Source organism: Eleutherodactylus coqui, chromosome 5, assembly GCF_035609145.1.
Source record: "Eleutherodactylus coqui strain aEleCoq1 chromosome 5, aEleCoq1.hap1, whole genome shotgun sequence".
Lineage (NCBI taxonomy): Eukaryota > Metazoa > Chordata > Amphibia > Anura > Eleutherodactylidae > Eleutherodactylus > Eleutherodactylus coqui.
In genome coordinates, this window is record NC_089841.1 from 121,989,451 (window position 1) to 122,015,515 (window position 26,065).

General features: G+C 38.2%; 1 protein-coding gene across 3 annotated transcripts in view; it reads right to left on the reverse strand.

The window, feature by feature from the left end:
• The window catches only part of SEMA6A (semaphorin 6A), a 203,795-nt gene that overhangs the window by 18,112 nt on the left and 159,618 nt on the right, over positions 1–26,065 (reverse strand). For 2 of the 3 annotated variants that reach the window (XM_066603094.1, XM_066603095.1), the window contains one exon: positions 15,011–20,395. The exons of the other annotated variant lie outside the window; for it this stretch is intronic. In XM_066603094.1, coding sequence (XP_066459191.1) covers positions 19,215–20,395 — 1,181 coding nt within the window. In that variant the 3' untranslated portion in view covers positions 15,011–19,214. Of the gene's footprint in view, positions 1–15,010; positions 20,396–26,065 lie in introns of those variants that run through there. 3 annotated transcript variants of the gene reach the window in all.

Below are 26,065 nucleotides of genomic sequence, written 5' to 3' on the forward strand. Positions count from 1 at the left end.
TGTATTATATGATTTTTTTTGCCCCAAAAGAGGCAGGGTCTTATTTTCAGCGCGTGTCTTATTAATACTTACCTAGCAGACGCGGTCCGGGTCCCTCACGCTATTCAGCGAAGTTCTGTAGCACCGTTGGGCTTCCTGAACTCCCTGACTGCCGAAAGAACATCACTTCCTGCTTGCAGCATTCCTAAATCCTGCCTCCTGGAAGCAATGGCTCTGATTGGCCAGCGAGCGCTGCTGTCAGCTAATCAGTGTAGCACTCACTGAACCAACATGATGGCTGTGATTGGCTGAAAGCAGCCCTGATAGTGTCTGATATCTTTTATATGAGCCACAAAATGAGCTTTATTCAAGAAAGACTATAGCTAAAGCTGAGTCAGATGCTGGATGACATCAAATATTCTTAAAAAGACCATTTTTAATATGTGCTTCACAATATGAAGTGTGATTCCTGCTCTCGGTGGAAATTTAAGAGATTAAAACAAATTTTACTAAGATTCCAAAGTAAATGATAAATTGAGAGAATTTGCATCTTATAAGGAATTGTCACAGTTAATTACCATGGAACAGAAGAGACTGATCAAAGTACATTAAGATACATATTTAATTCATCCATTATGCTACAGAAAACCCACACAAGAGTGATTGGATCTGATGGTGAGCAGATTCTAAGTGCACTCAGTTCTAGTAAACTATCAGCTGCTGTCTCCCTCGGTACCACTTGAGGTTGGAATTTGTTAAAAATTGGAACACGTCTTAGATGTCTATTTCTATGATCTAGGAGACAAATATAGTAAAGACAAGTGTCAAAGCTTGTAGAATAGATTTCACGGATGTACTTAGTGAGGGCATCTTAGCTGGGTGGAATTATTATAGGAGAAAAGCAAGGGATATCCAACCAAGATCAGCATGCTAGATTTATTAGGATGCATTCCCAGTGTTTCTACACACCAGTACTTTAGGAAGAAAGAAAACCTTGTGAAGCGGAAACCAAAGTGATTTCTGTTTCACACATTAAAGCCCATGGCTTCATCTCAAGGTTCCATCTCAACCTCATCACGGCATTTGAGATGGAAACATAAAAATGCAAATCCAGAGCATTTGCAGAAATGTTGTGGAAATGTGTTACAATGTGCAGCCATGCACTACATTAAGCTTTCTTGCAGACGTCTTTTCCCTTGCATCTGCACTGGCTGTGACTGCCAACTGGAAGGTGTGTGTGCATCCAGCCACACTCTTACAGGGCCATTGTACCCAAACAATATGTTCCCCCTCCAATTACAATTTTCGCTAGACTATATCAGGCAACCTCCCCTCCCCTTCTGGATGGTTCTCACATATTGTGGTTTATTTGGTTTGCTCAAGATGTTGCTACAAGTTTGTTTTGATTCTCCAGCTCTCAACATTTGGCTACTCCTGACTACGTTCCTATCTCCACTTCTGACTTCAGCTTGTTACAGCTGGTTATACGGAATACACTTTTGTTTGTCCCGACCTCTGGCCTGATTCACATTGGTGATTCAGACTCTCAAGTACCGTGCCTAGGCCTTGAGTAGTGTTAGCTAGGACCACTTTCTGAATAATGACGTGAGGACCCCACAGCAAAGCTCACATTCTGACTGGTGGGCTTAAAGGGTGAAGACCCCCCCCCCCCCTCCAAAAAAAACAGACCTTGGCTGAGTGGATCTACGTTTACTGAACCTGACAGAATGCACTCTACTTTTTTGGATTTTTTGCACAGTTCTGTTGCTCAAGTTTAAAATATTAATTACAAAGAGCAAACATTGTTGAGAAATCTTTCTTTACTCTATTGATCTACCAAAGTTACATGTTCCAGTACAATAAAGCGGGTGCAATTGCAAGAATGTTTTTTTTTATATGGCATTTGAGTATTATGGACATTTTTGAAATGTGGGGTCCATGTAGCAAATCTTAACTTGACATTTTTGACAACTTAACAGGAATGTACTATAGTGTTGTAAATTGCGTTATCACAATGAAGCAGTCATGTTAAGAAAGACAATTCCCCTTTTACTATTATAACCTGTCAGACAGCTAATGTGAGGTTGAGGTCAGATATTTCTGCCCCCCACTGTTGCAGAGAATGAGGGACTCCAAAGATTTGTTCTTGCATGGAGACAAGGATGAGTTTGTGTTATCACTTTCCATAGAAATGAATAAGAGCAGTAGGAATAGCTGAATGTACTCACTTGGATGTGTTCAACTGTTTAATTGGCCTCTACGGAAAGGCAACACATGTTTGTTCTGCTCTCTGACTGAGAACAGGGATTTGAGGCCCCTTGATTGTACTACTGGAGGAAGCCCAGAGGTTGAACCTTCACCTAACTGGCATTTATAACCTAATTGAAGGGTTACAATGGTAAAAATGGGTTGTCACCGCGCAGCCCCTTTTAATACCAAACAGTTAATTTTTAACTTCTTGATACATTTCTCAAATGTCTGCACATAATGGTACATTGTATGCCAGCTAAGATAACAGAAATGGAACTAGCCTAGTTAGTGTGATCGGTTTATGCATCTGCTAGTCTCAGGACCTGCACTATTACCATCACGTATTAAGGACCATTTATTAAGAGGAATGTAAATGACCACAGAAAGTGGAAACTGGCCAAATTGCTGGTTACAGGTGACTGTAAAATTATAAACCCTTACTGTGGGCTGTAAATAAAGTATTTATATTCTGTATTAATTGCCACTGAAGGTTCACTCAGCAGAACTGCAGAACTGTGGTTATTGGCTGTAATCCATGTAAGTTCATAGTATATCGTTCATGATGGCTTTTGTTTTTCCATTTCTGAAGTGCAACTTGAGCATATCCCATCTGTAGCTAATATCTAGCTCAACTATAAATGCTTTGAAACATGAATTCCCACCATCCAGATGTCCACCATTAATACATATTGGCCACACAGAATCGTTTCCGATCCTTATAGAAAATTCAATATCAGACAAAGAAATCTAGTTAAACACGTTACACAGGTTTTTGAATTACTTTTTGCACATGGAAACGTTATCCAACACTCATAACACTATTAATAACTATCCCTTCGTGTTAATATTACGACTTGCACTACTTTTGGCTGCAATAATTTCCTATATCGTCTTTCATATTGCAGTTAGTACATTTTAGATAATTCCTCTTTACAGAACTGTTTAACTGTTTGAATTTGTAGCAATTAAGAACAATTAATTTGTTTTTTCACACATTAATTGCTTAATTCAGGTACTGCAACATTGACAAAATCAGTACAAACCTATCACTTTGTCCATTGCAAGTCACTTTAACCTTTTGCAATCCAATTTTGGATCAGGGTTTCTTAGGGGGCTTTCTCTTTTTGCCATTTTACAATGGCACCATCTGCTGGCTAGAGCCAGTACTGCAGTATGTGGCATGCTGGAGAAGCCCCTGACAACAGAGCGGCCCGTAATACACAGTAAGTATACCCTGCCGGATATCTTTCAACATCGGAGCTGTACGGCCTTCAATCAGAATGTTGGAAGATGTCAGACAGTGGATTGAGAAGGGTTAATGTAGATTTTTTTTAATGCTTTGGATCTTGTCTTGCTGCACAACTAAAATCAACATCAAGCATAATCCCAAATAGGTGTTTTTTCTATTTTTTGTAAATGTGAGATAAGCAGTGATATTGCTCTTTCATAGCACTGGCTTCTACCTTGCTGCTTTCCTGTAAATCTTATATTTGGCCATTTGTACTTTGTTATGAAGTCATGAACACGTCCGTAATATTCAGCAGTTATTTCTATGCTCATCTGGAATATTTGGGGATTTTCTGGATGAGTTGCTTGGCCTTGAGAATAATATTGATCATTTGGCCATAGCTGGGATGATTTTTCATGATGCATGTGTTTTTTGTAAGCATTGGTAATATCCCTGTGGCATACAGAGATGAAAGGATTATTAGTTATAACCACAGTGGTATAAGGCAATGAAAGGGTTAAAGGGGTGCTTCTATCTCGGTTTTTCATAGCCAAGATGGAAAACCACTGCTATGGTTACCGGCCACCTGGCTGGAGGCCATGGAAAAAGCCGAGCACCTTAGTGGAGCACTGTTTCAGTAGTTCTCATTGAAGTAAGTGAGAGCTATGGAAACAGTGTAGTACAGCATGCTGTGTCATTTCTGTAACACCCATGCTGCGGCGCTGTCCATGGTGCTGACCACAGCTTCCTATGGGAGCCACGGCAGCACTCTGTTCGTAGCACGGACATGTGAATGGGCTGTTCCATGGAGCATGGAGCAGCTCGTTCACTGCAGAATTCCTGCATGTCAGCAGCGTGGTTTACACGTTGCTGTAGCAGCGTGTAAACCACGTTCGTTTGAATGCACCCTTAGACTTCTGGTTGTTGGTGCAAAATTTTTGACATGGTGACAAATTCCTCTGCAGATTCTAGTATGTATGAAAGAACCTTAAATAAACGTAATTTGTATAGCCCGGAGAAAATAAGGGAGAGGGGAGATATGATGGAAATCTTTACATGCGTTAAAGGCATGAATAAAGTTCAGGGGGGAAATGTTTTTGTTAGGAAGATAAACACTGGAACAAGGGGAAAGATCTGAGATTAGTTGAGGGAAGACAAGAAACAATGTCAGAAAATATTATTTTTTAGTAATATTATTTTACTAAAAGAGTAGTAGATGCCTGGAACAAACTTCCAGCAGATGCATTTGGGAAATGAACAATAACTGAATTGAAGCATGCCTGGGATAAGTATATCTATCTTAGGAGAGAAGTAAAAAGAAAGTATTATGATGGCAAACTAAACGGACCTTGTGGTGTTTTTCTGCCATCACTTTTCTATGTTTCTCTATTTCTAGTACTAAGAAGATGGCTCCCAATCCCCAGTGCTGGCGCATGGATTTGCAGATACAAGGGTTCTGCAAGGGAAAGGACATGGAACTTTGTGTTCCTCATAGAGTTCTTTTTTCAATAATTGGTTGTGGCTGCAAGGTATGATTATGGACATTTCATGTACCTTGCAGTATAGATTTGTTTACTTGTCCCAGTTTTTCAAATGACAGTACTTACTTTTTCCACTGCGTATCTTAACATTTTTGCTTAGGATTCGCCTTCATGAACTTAAAAAACTGATGATAAAGTACTAATAAATTAAAAAAAAATAAGTAAATGTAACAGCTGGCATTTTTCTTCTTCGTGAAGACTTTATGAATTATGCTTGACAAAAACGGTTTCTGTCATCGCAGCTTACAAAAAGAGATTGTCACCCCATAGCAATCATTTTGTTGGTCTTGCAGCTGTCCTAGAAATATGTTTAACGAAAGGATGGCACAATAGAATGTTCAGTAGCTTGAAAGAAAACAACAAGTCAAGGACTTACCCTTATATTTGCATCTATATTCCCATAAAAATACCAGTAATATAAAACAACTGAACTGTGACACATCATCTTGCACTGTTATCGTATATGGAAGATTGCAGAACATATTGGTTTAACGCATGACTATTTTCTTCCCATATGCTGAGAATTTTGATGCTTACAAACACTTGGACCATGTAATACTCCATAAGTCCACTGAGCTTGCACTTGAAGTGTCTGTCGGCATTTCCCCATTAGGCTGGCTGCCCACGGGCGCATTGGTGGACGCAAAATCTGCGCCCCGAATGCGCAACAAATAGAAACAATTTTTGTGCACAATTGCGCACCAAAGACCCCCGTCTTCCCAAAATCACGCACTGAACTGCGCAATTTTACAGAGTTAACCGATAATACCTGGACCTACTAAGTCAGCTTACCCGCCTACTCAAACCTGGCACTGCTGGTACCATGTCAATGTGTGCGGTCCCGGCAGTGCCAAAAAGTACAGTAAAAAGCGCCGATTTGGGGCAATAGAGCATGCACCCTGCATAGTGCATATATGTTATGCGATAGCCCATGTGCAGGCGCTTTTACTCTCTGCGCAACACAAATCCCAGGTACTTGTTAGCACAAGGGTACCAATCTCATTGAGGATTGCTTATCACTATCTTGCAATAGTAGCAATACAGCAGTGCACTTTTTATTGTACGTTCACACATGTGAAATGTGTGTAAAATAAAATCTTTCAATGAAAATTGCTGCAGAAAAACACACATTTAAGTGCTGATTTCTGCAGCGAATTTGCATTTGTGCATCTGCCGCTCCACATGTGGATTAGCCTCAGTCAGAAAACTCACTGCAGATTTTGCAAGTCGACATGTCACTTTTTTCCCCCTGCAAGCGGATTTGAAATCCACATGCAACAAAAAGTCACACTGGATTTTCATTGGAATCCATTAAAAACTTTTGCCATGGAATTGATGCAGAATCATCCCAGATTCTGCATCAAATACACAACATAATCTGCCGTAAGCGCATGGCCTTATGGTATTTCATATAGATCCACTTGTTCTTTAAAAAGGTCAATGTTAACTCCACAAAGATCACCTTCTCTTGTCTCTGTCAGGCCTTAGTCAGACGGGCGTTTTTTTGTGCGATTTGCGCATGCGCATGCGTCCGGCGATTTTTTAAAACCATTGCTTTGCAATGGTATCGGACACATGAGCGCTTTTTATGCGCTCGTCCGATAAATTATAGAACAGAAATCGCAGATCGCACCTATCTGCGATCTGCAATTCCTGTTCTCTTCTCTATATGCGCTCAATGGGGCCGGCGGCAGCAGCGCCGACCCCATTGAGAACATATAGAAGACAAATCATTCTTCTCTGCCACAGCTGTAACACGATGTTTGCCCATTGAATTCAATGGAGTCGGCAATACAGCCGGCTCCATTGAAAGCAATGGGCTGCCGGCGTGCGCGGGATGAATTGTCGGGAATGGCTTAAATATATAAGCCCTTCCCTGCAATTCATCCAGAAAAGTGTTAAAATAAAAAAAATATACATACTCACCTGCTCCCGGCAGCCGGAGTTCCGCGCGGCCGGCCTGCAGTGGGTGTGAAGGGGGTGTGAGTCAGACCTGCCCCCTGGATGTATATATTTTTTATTTTAACACTTTTTTGGATGAATTGCAGGGAAGGGCTTATATATTTAAGCCCTTCCCGACAATTCATCCCACACTCGCCCGCAGCGCATTGCTTTCAATGGAGCCGCTGTATTGCCGGCTCCATTGAATGCAATGCGCTGGACAGCTCCGGCCCGTTTCTAATGAAACGCGGCTAGGAGCAGATTTTCGGGCGATTTTCGGGCACTGGTCACGCGATTTGCGGATGCGCATCCGTCATGCGATCCGCAAATCGCGCGAAAAAACGCCTGTCTAAGGCCTCAAACTGTAACTTGAAACATGACATGTAACATTTGAATTGATTTTTTATATTAAAACGTGGATACTCTCTACCCACTTGACTTGCAAGGATCCTTTGTAACAACACTTCTACCCCGTGTCTCTCTGGTCCACTGCTTCCTCGGGACTGGAATACACAGGCCACTTTACAGAACACAAAGCAGATAACATGTCCCTTTCAGTTTCTCATAGGGACATAGTCTCAGTACTGCTCCATATATGGCTCTCCACAAAGTTCTTGTGGCTTACAGCTCATGCCATAGTATCTTAGCTACAGTTCTTCACAGGGCTAAGGCCTCACACATCCTACAGAGTCTCTTAGATTAAGGGCCCTTTTACATGGAACAACCTGTTGGGCGCAGATGCCCGACAGGTCTTCTCAGCAATAAGTAGTTCCTGTGCCTTTACACAGGACCAAGCATTGCTCAGTGAATGAAAGCAGAGCAGACTGGGGATCACTCTGGTCCACCTACCTCCATTCACAGTAAACAGGCAGTTGTTCATAGATGAATGACTGCCTGTTTACACGGGCCGATCCGTTGTTCAGTTTTCTGCATGTAGAAACTGAACGATGAGCAAAAAGCAAATTAATTTTCGTTCATCATTCAGTCAGGATATGCATTTACACTGAGCGATAATCATCGCAGGAATCTGAACGATTTATTGGCCCGCGTAAAAGGGCCTTTATGGTCCTTTTCAATGGGATGGTTGTCAGGCATTTAAGCACCCGACAGTCGTCCCAGCAGTGATTGCTCCTGTGCTTTCACACAGGCATGATTATCACTCAGTGAATGGAGAAGGAGTGGCAGGTGAATATTATTCACAGTAAACAGGCAGTCCTTCATAGTTTGATTTTTATGTCTGCACAATTTGAACGATGAACGATAAGCAAATTATTTATTATGTTGATGCCTGGCACCTCCTTATGTAAGCTGACAGCCAGGAAACTATAACATTTCTAGAACTATCAAGAGTTAAAGGGGTATTCCTTTGAGACAAAATTGTTTACCAATTGACTGTTGAACGGAAAGCATGTAAATTCCTGCTTTACTTTGATTGAAAAATGTCAGTCCCTCTATTACATGTAGTCCCAGAACTGTATGCCCGGATGTGTAGTTGTTGTTGTTCTGATGACATGTCAACGCAGAACAAAACTGCTCATCCTCCCTTCTGCACCAAAATGGCAGAGATCAGGTGAACACAGGAAATTTGGCTTTTTTACAGTGATTAAAATAGCGCCCGTTTGGTCTTCTTTCCAGTGTTGATTCGCCCTCCCTCTACCAGCCTTGCACAGCCACTGCCCCCTGTTGTGTCATTCAGTTATGTGGCCTCAGTCAGTCTGTCCAAGTGTAAGCTAGATAAGCAGAGTCAAAAGAAATATCCTATTTGCTGTGCTGGAAAAACAACTGTTGCAAAGAGAAAAAAGTTGTGGGATGGAACCTAATTTACAATGAGTTGGGGGGGGGGGGGCTGAAGAGGGTATGTCATAAAGAATGTCGGGACTTGTAGCTTGCAGGGGATCATGAAGATCTTCAGCCAAGAAGGATGAAATAAACTAAGATAAACTCAGGGCAAACAGATGATCTAGGCAAAATTTAAGTTTTCTTATTTCCACTATGTAACTATTTTATGTAAAATTTGTGTGCATCACAGAGAGATATAAGAAGATGTATCACTGAGATCTGGGTGCTGAGACTGCAATGATCACTAGAGCCAAAAAACTTTTGCCAGAGGGTTGTCAATATCCAGCTCCTGTTGACCTCTCTCTGCTTTATTCCACCTTTCGAAATTCCAAAAAGTACATGTTGAATTTTTAATATAGTTTTGGGGCTAATCGTAATGGATCCCACTTGAATGAGAATGGATAAAGAACAGATACAAAATACTATTACATTTCTCCATCTATTTTCTCCATCAGTCAAAATGTAAATGAACTTCCCAAACTCAAAACACAGGAAATAAAAAAATAGGAGATTTGGAAAACATCATATCATGGGACACATGCCAAGCAGATACCTAAATGTCGCCTAAATGTTTAGTATCCAATTATGGATACTAAAACAGAAAAAAACTCATGGGAAAATTATAGAATTGTCAATTCTCTTTTCTTTCTTTTTTTTCTTTATTCCCTATTAGGGTACAATACAAGGATCTTTCCCATGATCTGTTTATTCCCAGGACTGTGAGGGTAACAAGAGGGAATCCTCTATGATTAGTGGAACAAAGGTTTCATCACCAACATAGAAGGGGGTTCTTTACTGTAAGAGCCGTGAGACTGTGGAACTCTCTGCCTGAGGACGTGGTGATGGCAAAATCGATAGAGGAGTTTAAGAGAGGACTAGGCGTCTTTTTAGAGCGCTATCATATTACAAGACATAGACATTAAATAACCAGCGGGGTTGTTGATCTGGGTCTTGGAGTCAGGTAGGAACTTTCAGATGTTGATCCAGGGATTATTCTAACTGCTATTATGGAGCCTATAACTCTTCCTATGGAGGAAGAAGTTTTTTTCCCATAAATGGGCTAATTGGCTTCTGCCTCATTGTTTTTTTTTGCCTTCCTCTGGATCAACAAGGGGGAGGGGGACGGGTTGAACTAGATGGACATTGTCTCCCTTCAGCCCAACATACTATGTTACTATATAAAATAAATACTTATGGTTGCGAACACATTGGTGTACACATTTATAATCATTGGCAGTTTTAACAAACACAGGTGTCAATGCGAGGTTAGATCAGAATATAGTTATGATCAAAATAAATCCCATAAGAGGAGCAAATATCAAGATGTTATTTTGCATTAAGAGTATAAGATCATTTAGGCCGTGGTCACATAACTGAGAGCAAGTTGTGCTTGAAATTCTTAGGCACAACTCACATTGGATAGCACACGGACACCAAATCCAAGTATTGTCTGGTCTGCAGGACACCGCACATTACATATCATAATCTCAATCGAGAGTTGGACCAGAATAGGGCATGCAGCGATATTTCAAACTCATACCATCGATCCGAGTGAAAAACCGCTTGTGAGAATGAACTCATTCAAATGAATGGGTTCTTTTTCCATGCAGGTTTGTCCATCTCAGATACAAACAGAACCCGTTCGAAATTTCACCTCTGTGACACAGCCTTAAACATTTTCCTTACCCATAATATATACCATATCTAAGCACATCACTATGAGAGGAGCTTCTCTAAGTGTTTACATGCCTTGATAGTCATAGGAGATTCATCTATTGCCTGCTTATACTCTGTGAAACCAACATAGAGATCCCACGCTGCATAATTTCATATTTAAATATTATTAAATGCTATTGTTATAAACCGATAAAAGGTTTTCAAACCATTCTATTGAGCTTCATATTTGATTCATTCAAATGAAACAACCTTAACAAGTAGCAATAAACATCTCAACATAACTTTCATTTGACTGTCAATATTAAAAGCTACCTGTCACTTCAGTATTCTATGGCAATTCATACCATTTACTAATACACTTTAACTAAAAACTATAATGAGTTTACTGCCGTATATTGTCAGAATCAGGGAATGTGGACCCGCTGTTCGACACATGGTTTAACTTTGGGCCAAATCCAGAAGTGACACCTGAGGAATTCCAGTCTTCACCCTTTCACCCCACCACTAGGGATCTGGGCTTTGCTGTGAAGTCCCCAGGTCATTATACTGGACTTGGTCCCAGTTGTGTGGCAACTGATGCTACAATAGAACAGGGTGTAGTACCTGAGTGTGACTATAGAGGTATAGTCAGAGAAATCCAGATCAAGACAGGTAGTGTAATTTCAAAAGAAGGGACAGTCAAGCAGATTCAGCATAGTACAAACAGGACAGAAGTTAGGACAGGCAACAGATAGGAGAATGGTCAATATAACAAGCCAAGGTCAGGAATGGAGAGTGCAAAGAAGGCAGGTATAGCCAGAACCAGAAACCTGGAAGTCAGCACAAACAAATAGGATCTTCAACTAGACCGAAAATTACAAAAGCATGGGCACCTTCCTTAGTAGAAAACAGCCTGGTATAACCAGAGGTGCTCCATGATTGGCAGGGAACAAAATAGCAGGATGTGTGCTGGTGCTTTAGGAACTTGGGCATGTTCATACACATTCACCCTTTGGGCAATAGACAGGGACAGAGAGGAAGCCAGAGACAGACATCTGCCATGGATATGGGGAGAGCACGTGTTACAGCTACCAGCAGGAGAAGGTGAGGCAAGATGGAGTCCAACCGTGAATATTAAAGTATTTTGTTGAAAGACATAGGAGACATTTTTCCCCATTTATTCTATGTAAATATCAGAAAGTAATACAAAGCTGGCTCGAATATCAAGAGGTTTCAGTTTGCTTTATGAGCTCATTGGAAAGAAATCACCCCACAGTTACTAACTGACCATTTCAAGGTATCTTAATTTATCTAAAATGTTTGTATGGTGGTGCATAGTAACTGTCAGGTTTCCCTTTACATATGTCCTGTCCTCCCATCATAGGGCAAAAATGCCAGAGGAAAACTCATGAAAAAAACAATTCCTTAGTCTTCTGTGGGAACATTTTTGTGTCTGGTGGTATCAGTTTTGACGCTGGACAATTTGCTGTGCTGCATGCAATATTCTTCTTCCTAGCTATGAATGTTGGGATTTTTTGAGTGTGATCGAGGCATAAAACACCTGCTCAGACACAACTGATATATCTGAACTCAGTCTAAGGAGGTTTTAAACAGCTCTTATAACTTCAGTATTTAAAAAAGGAGAAACGAAAAAAGGCGTTCGCTAGTAGAGCAATGTGTGATCGTTCTCAGTGAGAGAAACCAAGTAATCTTGTAGATATGATACCTTTCAATGGCTAACAAAAATACATGATGCTACAGCAAGCTTTCGGGGATATCTCGCCCCTTCGTCAGGCAAATGAATGAAACTACCATATATACTCGAGTATAAGCCTAGTTTTTCAGCACATTTTTTTATGCTGAAAAAGCGCCCCTCGGCTTATACTTGAGTGAGGTAAAAAAAACAACGACTCCCTGGCGGTGCGACACGCTGCTTGAGAATTCTCCCCGCTGTCATCTCCCTGCTCAACTTTGAATTCCCTGGCCTTAAGTGCTGTATAAGTAAGCGCTGTGATTGGATCGAGCGCCAGCCAATCACAGCTGGCGCTCGATAAACCAATCACAGTTATTCAGTGGATGGCATCACTGAATGGCTGTGATTGGTTTATCGAGCACCGGCTGTGATTGGCTGGTACTCCTCGATGCAATCACAGCTCTTACTTACACAGCGCTGATGGTGGGGAATTCAAAGTCGAGCAGGGAGATGACAGTGAGAGAATTCTCAAGCAGCTTGCCGCACCACCGGGAAGACCATTGCGCCGGGACACAGACGCCGGCTGGGAGGTGAGTATTACATTTTTTCTTTACCTAGTATATACTCGAATATAGCTAAGCTTATACTCGAGTCAGTAGGTTTTACCATTTTTCTGTGGTAAAACTTATTGACTCGGCTTATACTCAGGTCGGCTAATACTCAAGTATATACGGTAGTTTGGATGTCACATAATTATCCAAACTAGTTTCATTCATTAGCCTGGCGAAGGGGGCAAGAGATCCCCAAAAGCTTGCTGTAACATCATGTATTTTTGTTAGCCATTAAAAGGTATCATATCTATAAGATTACTTGGTTTGTCTCACTGAGAACGATCATACATTGAAAAAGGAAACAAACACTTTTATTCTACACCCTGTCAAGTAACCATTTTTTGGAGTAGCTGCAAATGCTATTCAAATGAACTATTGATATGTTCAAAATAGACCTCCCACAATGATATAACAACTGGATAAAGCAATTTCATTAATGGAAAATTTTAAATCGAACAGAAAAATTAATTAAAAATATTACCATTTTCTTATTCATACTATGTTGTCTAATATTATTTACAATGTACCAGATAGTTTTCATCGTTATTGTCATGTGTTAATATAGGATACTATCCACAACATAATGGTTTCTTCACATGGGCGTGTTTTAGTCCCGTTATGCTGCCATAATAATCACAGACGCATAATGGGACAAAATAAAACCGTTGATTTCAATGGTTGTGTTTTCACTATCAGTAGTAGATAAAGATAGGACTTCCCAATGGGGACCTACCTTCCTGCTGTTTTTTTCAAACTATAGCACGGAATTTAAAAAGCCCAAGAAGGGGGAAAAAACATTTGTGCTAACTACACTCCGTAGTGGCAAGCGTAGTTGCACATATGGCCATCTGAAACTGGTCTAAATGAGATAACTTTCCTAGTATGCACTACCTCACATACCTACTTGTGAGTCTAATGTTGGGTATGCAAAGGCAAAATTATGTGAGAATTAACTTAATTTACTTATATGGGAAGTTAAAGTCCTCTTGATTGCCAGGAGCCCATGAAAATCATGCATGTGTCCAAATGTCGTTCATGCATTGGCGTATTTTACTGTACTTTTTGAACCCACAAGGCATGTTCATTTGCACGCAGCAAACTAAGTCACACCGATTGAAATGGCTAATTAGTATAATGAGTTCCAGATGTCTTTTTTCCTGTGTAATTACGCAGTGTTTCATGCATCTCCTATCATATTTTGTGCCCATTTGCGCATCCCCATTGACGTCTATGGGAACTTTGGGTGTGCAAAAATAGAGCGGGCTGCATTTTTTTGTGCTACCAAAATACACAGAAAAAAAAGCATGCATGTGAATGAAACCATTAAATAGAAAAAAATTGACAGTGTGAAGGGGGTCATAAACTGTTAAAAGTGCATCGGTCAAAAAAGGCAGGAGAAAAAAATGCCTAAATGTTTCAGTGGCATAAAAGCACAACAGATTGGATAAACATTAATCATGGTGGAGCCGACAAAGGCAAAAAATGAATACTTCCATTAAAAATGAATTTGATCTGTCCGTAAATTCAGAAACTACAATGGAATAATACAATTATAGAAGTGGAAGTCAGTGGAAAAAAGGTTCAGTGTTGCTCAGTCACAAGGGTGGCGGTGGACACAGACAACATAGGACCCCTGTGCCAGAAAAGTATGTTAGCCTCTTGCTATGTAACAGCAAATTCATTGAGAGTGAGGCGCTCAATATAGAGCCGATTTTAGCATGTCTTTCAAAAGAGAGCTGCCCCCCCCCAAACACACACTGAAAACCATATGTAAAATTATTGCATTGTGAGCATCAATTGTCCAATTCATCACCCATTGACCTCAATGGTAAAAAATGGGATTGTACGTTTGTACTTTATCATGATGTTTCTAGTGTTTTTCTGGACACAAATGTTCAAGAGAAAAATATTTTTTGGTCCTAGAGATAAAAAAAACCACGATGGAACTGCTATAAACCTATGCATTTTGGCATCAGTTTGGATCCCCAAAAATGTTGTAAGATTCATTGATTGATTTATCATGGCCCTCATGATCCCATAGTTATAGAAAAGAAGAACAAACCAGCTAAGGAGGATCTTTAATTTGCTAAGGAAGTCATTAACAATGGTACAAATATGCGACTTGATTGTTTTTTTGCAGATAAATGTTTCATGATTCTTCTAACTGGAAATCATTAAACGCATCAAATTTCTTTTTCTTTTGACAATTTACCATCTCTTGTCTACATATTTTTACGGTAAGTAATTTAACAGACTACACATAAACCACAACCAAATTTAGAACAGTCTTTTTATTACCTTATGTAATAAAGATTTTTTTTTTCATTTTTTGTACAACATACATTAATTTGTGTATCAGATGTTAAGGGATATGAAGATGAAGAAAAAATTTGGTGACATCACGATATCTTACAACAATACACAATTAGGAGTCTGAATTTGTTCATTCTCTCAGTGTATAGCAAGGGTGGATAGCAAAGGCACACGTAGGTTTATGCAAAACAGGATAAAACCTATAAATAAATACAAATACACATATAGCCAAGGAAGAAATAGCCACTTGTGTAAAAAATGTATGTTCAAATGCTTCCATCAGTGTAAACTTTACTTAATACCGGGAGTTCGAAAAAGTAGTATGTTCATTCATTTTTTTTTTTTGGTAAATTCCATTATTTTGTTGTAAACAAAATAATTGCATTTAAGTGTAAATTTTTATTTACAGATTACTTCATGTATTTCTTCTTACTTACATCACTCTACCTGTAAATCCAGTATTTAGCATTATTTAGTATATTACTTCTTTCCTGAAATGCGCTGTGGACTAGATTATTCACAAAAATAGTTGGGATCAATCATGTCAGTCATCTGGGCATTAAAGTGAATGTATATCCCGGAATATCGACTCGTTTTTAAGTTCCAGCATTCTGTGCTGATACAGTTGGGAGTTCTGTTTTTCTGATGCAGGGCTCCAAAGTCTCTGCAAGTCATAGTTAAATAAAAATATACCACTAAGGGAAGCATAAGAATCTACTTCATATGATTTGACAACGACCCAAAGCACACAAGTCATTCTACAAAAGAATGGTTAAAGAAGAAGAACGTTAACATTTTGGAACGGCCAAGTCAACGTCCTGACCATAACCCTATAGAAATGTTGTGAAAGGACCTGAAGTAAGCAGTTCATGGAAGGAAACCCACCAACATAACAGAGTTGAAGCTGTTTTATACGAAGGAATGACATAAAATTCCTTCAAGCCGATGTGCAGGACTAATCAACAATTACCGGAAGTGTTTAGATGCAGTTATTGCTGCACAAGGGGGTCACACCAGACACTGAAAGCAAAGGTTCACATTCTGTTGCCACTCTCAGATATGTGATATTGGATCATTTTCCTCAAAAGATAAATGGTCAAGTTTAATATTTCACTCATTTGTTTGATTTTTTTCTCTTTATCTACTTTTAATGTTTGTGGAAAAATCTGATGTAGTTTTAGGTCAAATATAAGCAGAAATATGGAAAATTCTATCTAGTGGTGGCTGCACAAAGTGAGAATTTTATCATTTAACTATATATTTATGCAGGGGCTTGGCACTCTATCTGAAAAGCAGAGGTCTAAGTGGCATAGATACAGTATATTAAGATAGTTATCAGTGCAGAATGCTGACCCTTAAAATGACAAGTTGTTAAAAAGTGGACATCTGCATTAACTCCGTTTCCATTTGGAAACTGTCATTGCAATACAATTAGTTGGTTTTGATTAAAACGGATACATGTATGTTAATTTTGCCTACAATGCCCATGAAATGGTTCAGGTCTATGGTTTGACTCTACAGCACTCTACAGTGAAATGCCATGTCTACTTTCCCAGCACATACATTTCTCAATGCAACCATTCTTCCAACAATATCAGAATTCTTCAAAATGTAAACCTAACCTACAGTATTATCACATTCTGATTCTTATATACTTTGTAAAAAGCCATGATGTTATCCATTAATTACAGTAACTGCTACCTTTTTCTACATTATCACTTTAATCTGCCTCTTCCCCGCTTATTATCTGGTATGTCTTCCATAATGCTTATGGCGTGCATAAAGATGACCCCCCCTCCTAGTCTAGCTGCGTAAATGAGTTGTCTAGGAACAGAAATACATCTCTGATAGGCTAAGAATCATCAGTAACATATTCCAGTAGTCAAACATAAATAAATACCAGTTAAGTGAATATAACATGCTGAAAACAATGATAAATGCAAACAGAGTCATATCAACCCGATGAACATAGAAGGCTTTAGGAAACAGAAAATGCACAAAGTTAATGCAGAGGAGGAAAATGGAATGATATGCAACCACCCTTGTTATACACAATGTTCTAGAAACCATCTTGATTTTCTAAAAATCACACCCTAATGGGTCTTAAAAATAATTCATTTCAGTCAATGAAATCAGAAAAACAGATATAAAAGCCAAAAGAAAAACATTTTCTCAAGTAAAAAAAAAAAAACACACAAGGTCTCAAAAGTATGATGATGTTAACGTATTTTTAATATACTCAGAAACTAAGCAAAGGGAAGAAACCAAAATCACCAAAAGGGATTTTTTTTTTTTTACCATGTAATGTCATTCGGGGTTTCCCTATTCTAGCAGTATTCAATTACAGCAGGAGCCAGCCTGCATGAAACTATCTAACTTCATTTCAGACTGTACATATATACTGTGAGTGTGGTAAGGACGGTTCTTACGGAAGGCAGCTAGTCACATTCCGCATTACATCCAGTGTGCACACTAGACATGAAGACAGTACATAAGTTGATGCATAAAAACACCATACTGAAATGATATGATAGTGTAAAAGGGAGAAAATTGGAAAAGGAAAATGCCACCCACAATAGTGGACATACTGTCAGCATGACACAAGGGTGGACTGAGGACAAAATTGGCACATCCAGAATGATCACATGAATTACTGGGTGCAGTGTTGTTCGAGTTATGATGGAGTTTTGTATTACCACTACATTCTTCTCCAAACTACCATGTTATAACCTCCAAAATACCCAGCAGGCACTGCAAGCACTGGTCAGGAAAAGGGGAATATGGGTAAATAAATATCTGTAACTATCTGTCAGGAGAAGGTTTAGGTACTACAACTCACAAGTACACAAAACTCAGGGTGTAAGGCACAAATTTACATGTGGAAGAGAAGGTTATTCACAGATAGAGTCTTCCCATAAACAACCTGTGAGATCAGTCTTTGTATGGTTTAAAAGCTGGCAGATTACTCAAGTTCACAACATTGGTGGATTTCAGTTGTTGACTTTCATGCAACATGAAATAGGATGGCACAACACAAAATAGTGCCTTAACAGAAAATGGTCACTACTGACAAGGCAATGTTGACAGCAATGGTATATGCAGAGAAGTGCAAGATAAGTCACAAGGAGGATTTTATAGTTCCTACTTGAAAGTAAAATTAAAATGAGATCCTGGCTTGTAAAAAAAAAAAAAAAATCAAAGGCCCAGCCAGTGATTTCTTCCAACAAATGAAAAATAAATATTCCCCTTTTAATCCCATCCGATCTGGATAGTTCTGCAACAGACACTTAACCTGTAAGTCACAAACCCATTCCCGGATACAAAAGAGTTAGAATTTTTTTTTTCAAATGGTGATGAAAAAGAAGGAATGGAAAGTGGAGAGTAAAACATAATCCAAACACAAATTTTAGAATGCCAGCTCAAAATGATTTCCTCTGACAGTTTATTGGAAAAAATAATAATAAAATAACTCAACTACTCCAGTTAGCAGTATCATGTTAAATAAGAATCATAAGTTCATTGTCATTTATTTCTTTACTTTTGTCCACAAAGCTGCTCAGAAGGTGATTTGCAGGACAGTCATTTCCTTAGGAAAGACAAAATGAACAATAAATAATTGAAGTTACTATTGTTAACCGGTCACATGTTATTCATTAAAGAGAAGAGTAGCAGAGATCGAGAATAGCCGTGCCCAGTTCGTCGTCCATCTGCTAATCAAGCGGCTGTAACACTGATGGGCATTTTCACAGTATCTGTTTGTAGTAAACATCTGCCATTATTAAGTATGAGTTAGATCATCTGAAGTCATGCGTCTAGTTCTCCTTCTTGTTGTCTGTTACTCTTCTACCTTCCACCTTGGAGTCCAGGAGGAATTTCGGGAGGTAACGTTCAACATTCAACTTTGTGCTTTTGGCTCATGGGATGTGATGTTCTGGGGTAAAGTCATTAACAGTGAAAACTGTTTAGATTGTGTGCAAGTCCTGCAGTTGCAAACATAAACCATACACCACAGAATTTCATATGAAAATATCTCACTTTCCTTTCCAAAGAGTCCATAGCTTAACAATAGCCTTCTTGGAAATTGAAGTTTGTTGATGAAGTTGCAGTACACTGGCTCAAAATGGCAAATTCTTTTCAGCTGGTATTCCAACTCTCTGCTCCAATTATGTACATGCATCATTGGGCATAATAGATGATGAAAATGAAGGTTTGGGTGGTACATCTGGCTTTAAGGAGGGAGTACGTTTCACACCTGACCTGGGCAGTGAGTTATAGGCATTGATACTAGGCTGCCTAGTAAGAGTCACTGTCTGCCCTTGAGCAGCATTGAAATGTATAGAGTCTACTCTTTGTGGAGCAGGAGGAGGGTTATCCCCTCTTCCAAAACTCTGATGTCTCGAGAGATGAGAAGAATTTGATGAATTAGTATTGTTTCTTTTGAGGGTTGACGACTGATGAGTTCTTGTGAGTGAGTTTGTAGGATAGTTTCTCTTGTACTCCACACTATATGCTGAAGCATGCATATCAATGCGCTTGCCCATTCCATTTTGTGACATTGAAGAACTTGGAGGACCCAATGAAGCCTCTCTTTGTGGTACCTTTGGAGGTATGCTATCTAAACTGTCCACCAAGTTGACACCATGATTAGGACTTTTACTAGCAAGATGTTCTTTAATTGTTTTGTACTCTAGGGTGGAGTTCTGATTTTCAATAGAGATCTGTGCCACTTCCGTTAATTTTGGCTGGTCTACATAATCATGTTGGTAACCTTGCTGTGTTATTGGCAGTACTACTACACTTGGAATGTGGCTGGGTGATGCACGAAGAGGCAAATCAGTGGGTATAACAGGTGATGGCATAGGTGGTATGTCTTTTGTACAGGCATTGATAATATTTTGGTTTCTTTCCCAGTCTCTGCTACCCCTGCTAGGCTTTCTCTTCTGTTGCAAAGTTGGGGTGGACTCAGGAGTTGGTAATGCAGCCAAATCAAGGTGATGTTGTTCAGCTTTAATTAACATCTTAGCCGTTGTGCTTGGTGTGGCAAGTTTTCCATTATGCATTAATGGTGTAAGGATAGCCTCTGGCTTAGGCTCCTTGCCCTGACCATCACTGAAGAGCCCACTTAACTTGGTAACACTTGCCATTGATCCTCTACGTGAGTGACTCAGGTCTTTGTCCTTCCTTTGTACCACATCCACATCTCTCCTGCGATGGTCACATATACAATATACAATAATTCCAGAGAAGACAGCACCCATGACAAAAGCTAGAATTACAGCAATGGCCAAAAGTGTAACAGGAACAAGTTGATCGTGACCTTTCAGGTAACTTTCACGAATAATTCCTGCAATAAATAAAAGAAAACAGGGACTTAGTAACATATATTCAGAATAATGTCTATAGTCATTTTGTTCTGCAAAGTGCTTATATCTAATTAATACATTTCTAATTATTTACAATCTAAAGCAAAAAAATATGTCACTATGAACTTCATTCTATAAAATTTCCTTAATTCATATATTAAATATCAGGGTCAACAATGGTGAGGACCAATACTCAATTCACATTTCTACCTCTTTTTATAAGGTATTCATGCAAAATTCACTGTAACTACACATATGGTTCCCAATCAACTAGACAGCAGAGGAAATTAATGTGTCATAATGTCATGTTTCATTAACTATAGAAAAAATAACATATACTATTCCAAGTGCCATAACAGTGACCTGGGGATAATTTCATGTACCAAATGTAATCCTGACAGCATTGTAATTAATGTAATGAATTGTGTGTAGTATACAAATTGTCATACATTGTCAAAGTAATCATTTATGTCAGAATTAGTGCAGAATTTATAGTGGGAGATGGCTAATTGGATTATTTTGTACATGACTAGACATAACACTAATAATAATAAATAATAATAAATAGCTGGATTTTCATTGTATATGAGTGATATCAATGTAATCATATATAGAAAATAGAAGTTACGGCTTATGAAACTGTGATTTAACATACATTAAATAATTATAGATGATGATGATTACTAAACAATATCGGAAGATCAACATATGGCCATGTAACTTTTGCTTAAAATATCATTATGATTTGATGGGTAGACGTCTCATTGGTGGTTGTGGAAAAATGACATCACCTATCACTGAGTGATTGGTGAAGCCACCCGTAATTTCCTAAAAGTGACTAGTGTTACTGTTCTGTAAACTGTCAAATCAAGAGCAAGTTTACTAATAAAACATGGAGCTATCCTTACAATTAATAATGTAAGAATTTGATGAATAGTGAAATGTATTTTCACATACATTCTGTATTTTGGGGGTAAAATTTTTTTGGTATTCTTATGCCAAATCCTATATATCTACTGCTGACAGTTGTTTTAATATCACTGTGATATTTGCAGTTTCATACTCGCCAATATAAGTAGGATATACAGTTTATACATATAACAAGAAAAAAAAATTGTGAAAAATTGGAAACTAATACTGCACGATGGGAGTAAAGGCTCATGAACATAAGCACTTTGGGGTTATATTTTCCTGCTTTGTTATGGCAGAATGGAGCCATTGCATGATAGAACTGAACTGTGCCAAATGGACTCCATTGACTATAATGGAGTCCCTTCAGTTTTTGTCCGGCCGGTATTTTACAGGATTCGACAATTGGAAATTATACCGTATCTAGCACTATTTCTTTCTGTATTTTGATGGAATTCAATTACAGAGGTTCTAAACTGAACCTCTGACCCTGATGTAAACAGGTCCTAAACCAAACTTGAAAAAAAAAATATGATGCAGTTCCCGGAAAGAGCATTTTGTGTATTCTTGTGCTACATTAATTTGATTATAACAATAGTTTGTTACTGAATGACTATTTCTAATGCTTCTTTTAAATAGCTTAACATAGTGGATGTCTTGACCATTTCTTGTTAGTATGTTGGTTTGAGCAATACATTTATATGTTAACGGATTAAGCTAGAATGATAAAAAGAAGAAGTTTCTCTTTCTGTTGACTTTTTACATGCAGCTTGCAAGGCAATCAAAGTGAGCAGAATGGAGAAATTGTCAAACAGGTTAGATAATGATCAGATCTGATGAATCCAATCACTATGACTACATATAGTCATTATCTATACCATCCAACGATGTTTGTCAGATTGTAGCAATGATCATACAACATAGAAATAGAAAACCCAGACCAACATTGTACTTGAGTCTTCTCACTGCTAGTTGGGAATGGAAGTTACATATCCTTGTTTTATACCCAAGTTTTTGTTCAAGATGAAGGTAGTCATCTGTAAAAGGCCATCTCCAGCCAAAAATACAAAAATGTTGCCATTTTATTGATACCTAAATTTTGGGGGGTTGTTTCCTGTTGATTTTAATAGATATTTTAATTGCCTAGTAAGTAAGTTAATTTCTGTAATGGTCTAAGTATCTCATAAAAGGAAAAAGTAATTTGTTCAACTCATTTCAGGATTATAGTCTTATATTACTTTCCAATAGAAAAGGAGGTAGGTTGCCAAAGAGGAGCCAAGTTCAATGCTTTGCCATCTCCAGCAATCCCATAGAGTTCGATAGAGAAGTAATGCACATGGTTTGCACCACTCCATTCTAATTCCTCTTCACTGCAGTGTGCACAGTGAGAAGCAAAGGGGGACATGGGACTGTTACTTCTGGAAATAAATGTTCAATCTGGGATTACTCCACTAAATATCGTATTACTTGTCAGAATATTAATCATGAAAAATAGTGACCCTACTATAGACAAAAATTGACATTTACAGCAAATGTATCCATAAAACACTAGATTGGGTAAAAATATCTGCATAGTAAATAGCATCCTGTAATTTAGGTGAGAAGATTTAGATTAAGGTAAATAATAGTAAAAAATGAAAATAAACCTAAAGTACAAGTTTATGCAGTAACAAAAAAGTTACTTATGCCATTCACAAACTTTTTTCTTTTAAGAAGTTCAAATAATTTACCTTATACAGATGTGCCTGTCCTTAATCTGCTGTTAAACCCAATATATCCCATATATATGATGCGAGATATTAGATATATATGAAAAAAACATATATGTTCAATGGCTGCAATCCTTCAGTTATCAATTGGTCATCCATATCCATCAGCGTAGATGGAGACCCATGTTAAGAAAACGTATGTTTGTGTGTCTATATATATATGTGTATATATGTAGGATGTCTTCGAAAGATGTCTCTAATGGATGCCCTCTGAAATCTATAGACTACCATGTTTAAGAAAATGTTTCCTTCTTTACAGCATGTCACAAGATTCTATTGAATTTGTGTAATAATGAAACTCCTATAACCTAATATACTTTAGGAAAGTTAAGAATGGACACATCTGTATGTAACCCAATCTACCTCGCAATAAGTTATAGATTTCTGTTATCTAACAAGGTGCTTTCATAATGACTCAGTTCCCAATGTACATAAATACATAAGTAATGACTATTGCACTTTCTATATTTGTGAATGATATTAGTAGTGCTTTTATATGAGCAACTTGTATCTTAGGTTTACAAAAACTGCAATTTGTCCAGGTTTAAAAGATAGAAAATAATAAAAACAAAATTAAAACATTTACAATAAAATAATAAAATGTTTTGCAGTACCCACCTAATGTTTCTGTGTTAGCGTTATTTGTGTGTACAGTCGTATCACCAGTCCCCCTTTTCTCTATGGAAAGTAGTAATGGAACAATGGAGACACAAGAGTCTACAGTCATATCCTGTAGACTCCTTTCACATTTGCATTTAAAGCAATGCAAATAAGTTGCAGTTTTAAAGAAGTTGTTTGCAAGGTTGTTACAAACAAAAAGTTTCACACTGTAGACAATGTGCCAGTTAGAAGAGTGCTTATAACTGTCCAACGTACTGATGAATTATGAGGAGTGGATGCCTTTAACTGACCAGACGTAATCAGGTACACATTGGTTGAGAAAGATTTAACTAATAATAGATAGTTAAAAAGATAGAAAAAAGAATGGAAGATATGGAAAAAGTTAGTGAAACTGGAGAAATGACTTGCACTTTTATTCGTGTGCAGGAGTCCATCATTTTGAAATGGAAGACACCCAAATACCCCTGCAATTTTTTTTTACTTTGAATATGGATTTGTTTACTTATTTATGGATTTATCGACTTATTTTTATTATTACATTTACAAAGAAAGTAAAAACATATTTCCTTGTGATTTGGGAAAACATCTGGGTAAAGTTGGGTGTGGCCTAAAACGATTGAATTTTAAAGTAATCCTGGGAGGGATGATCATATGTTTAATATATGGATAAGGCCATAGAAACCAGCCAATTCTTTACATATTTCTGCCAAAATAGAAGAGAATTGAATTCTCACTAATTGTTACTTCAGATGCTTTAGGGAATTCAGTTGCTGAAGAATCCCAAAACAAGGTCTTGGACAACACACTGATTTGTGGAAAAGAAAATGGACTGTATAACAATGTAAGCCCAGCTTTAAAGGGGGTTTCCCTTGGCTTTTTAAAATAACTCAGACAGCTGAGTATATACATACACACACACTTACCTTTCAAAAGTCCAGCAGCTGCAGTGCTGATGGCCTGATCTGCCCCTAAAAGTGCCTACAGCAGTCTTGTGCCATACAGTGTCCATGTGACTGATGCAGCCAATCACTAGCTTTAGCTGTCATGTGTGGCATATGACTGCTGAGTCCAGTGATTGGATGCAACAGTCTCATTAACTAAGAATGAAACATGACTGCTGCAGGACCTTCTGGAACCAGATCAGGTCTATGGGACTTTTGAAAGGTGAGTAGTGCTTTCCATATTTTTGTTTCTTTTTTTTTTATTTACACAGTTATCTGCTCCGTGGTTGAAATAGAAAATAATCTTGGAACCCCTTTAATAAAAAAAAACAAACATTAATATAAGCACAGCATGTTATCTTAGTCACTGCTGTTATTTAGTAAATTCGCACTACCATTAGTTATTGAAATAAATGCACATGGAAACCTTAGAGAATTTAGGTATATCCAACGCAAGGAAATAAATTTAGGGGGTGCAGAGGTTGCAGTCACCTAGACAATGAAGCCCAAAGAGGACCTAAAAAGGTTCTCCTGCCCCATATTGAGAAACCAGTATTATAATAATAAACTTTATTTGTATAGCGCCAACATATTCCGCAGCGCTTGTTATAAATGAAAGTCATAGTTGGTAAGCTCTACTTCTTCAAGTTAGCACCTCACCTAATGTGTATAAGCATAAACATTTATGAAATATCTGTAATTAGTAATTTAGTAGTTGAGTATTTCGCTTATTGTTTCCCACAATTTATTTTGAGCTTTACAACTTACTGGTAATCCCAATGAGCAGAATATGATACCTATAGGTCCATTTACATGCACGGATAATCTTTCAAACAACTGAAAGATTTAGCGATCTTTTAGCATAAAGTGTTAACGGCCAGTAACACTGTATCATCTTTATTTGCATGTAAAAGGATCTCCAGGAGCTGTTTGCAAAGCCCAGACACAGCTGCATTGTACTCATCACGGCTGCCTGCAGGTTAGAATGTTATCTGCTGCCTCCCCGTGAAGATAACAGCCTGCGGTCTACTGAGAGATAAATGTGTTTTGCTTTATCTCTAGTAGCTGAATAATGCATTTTAAGTTCCCCTTAAAATAATCGTTCAAACGAAAAGTGCCCGATGCCCGCGTTTACATGTAACGATTATCGCTCATTATGTTGAGTGATAATTGTTATGTATAAATAGGCTTTTGGTCATACCAAGCTAAAATATAAACAATTGCTCACACCAATCATATGAGCTAAAAAAACTAATAACATTCTGTAATGTGACCGAATTCACAGAGCAAAGAAAAGTCTGAGCTTGCTTACCAATTTGTTAAAAATGTCCTAATCTTGATATTCAAGGGGCTGTCAGAAATGCTATTGATTGGGCTAGTTCTACTGTACATAATTGATGTGGCCGTCCTT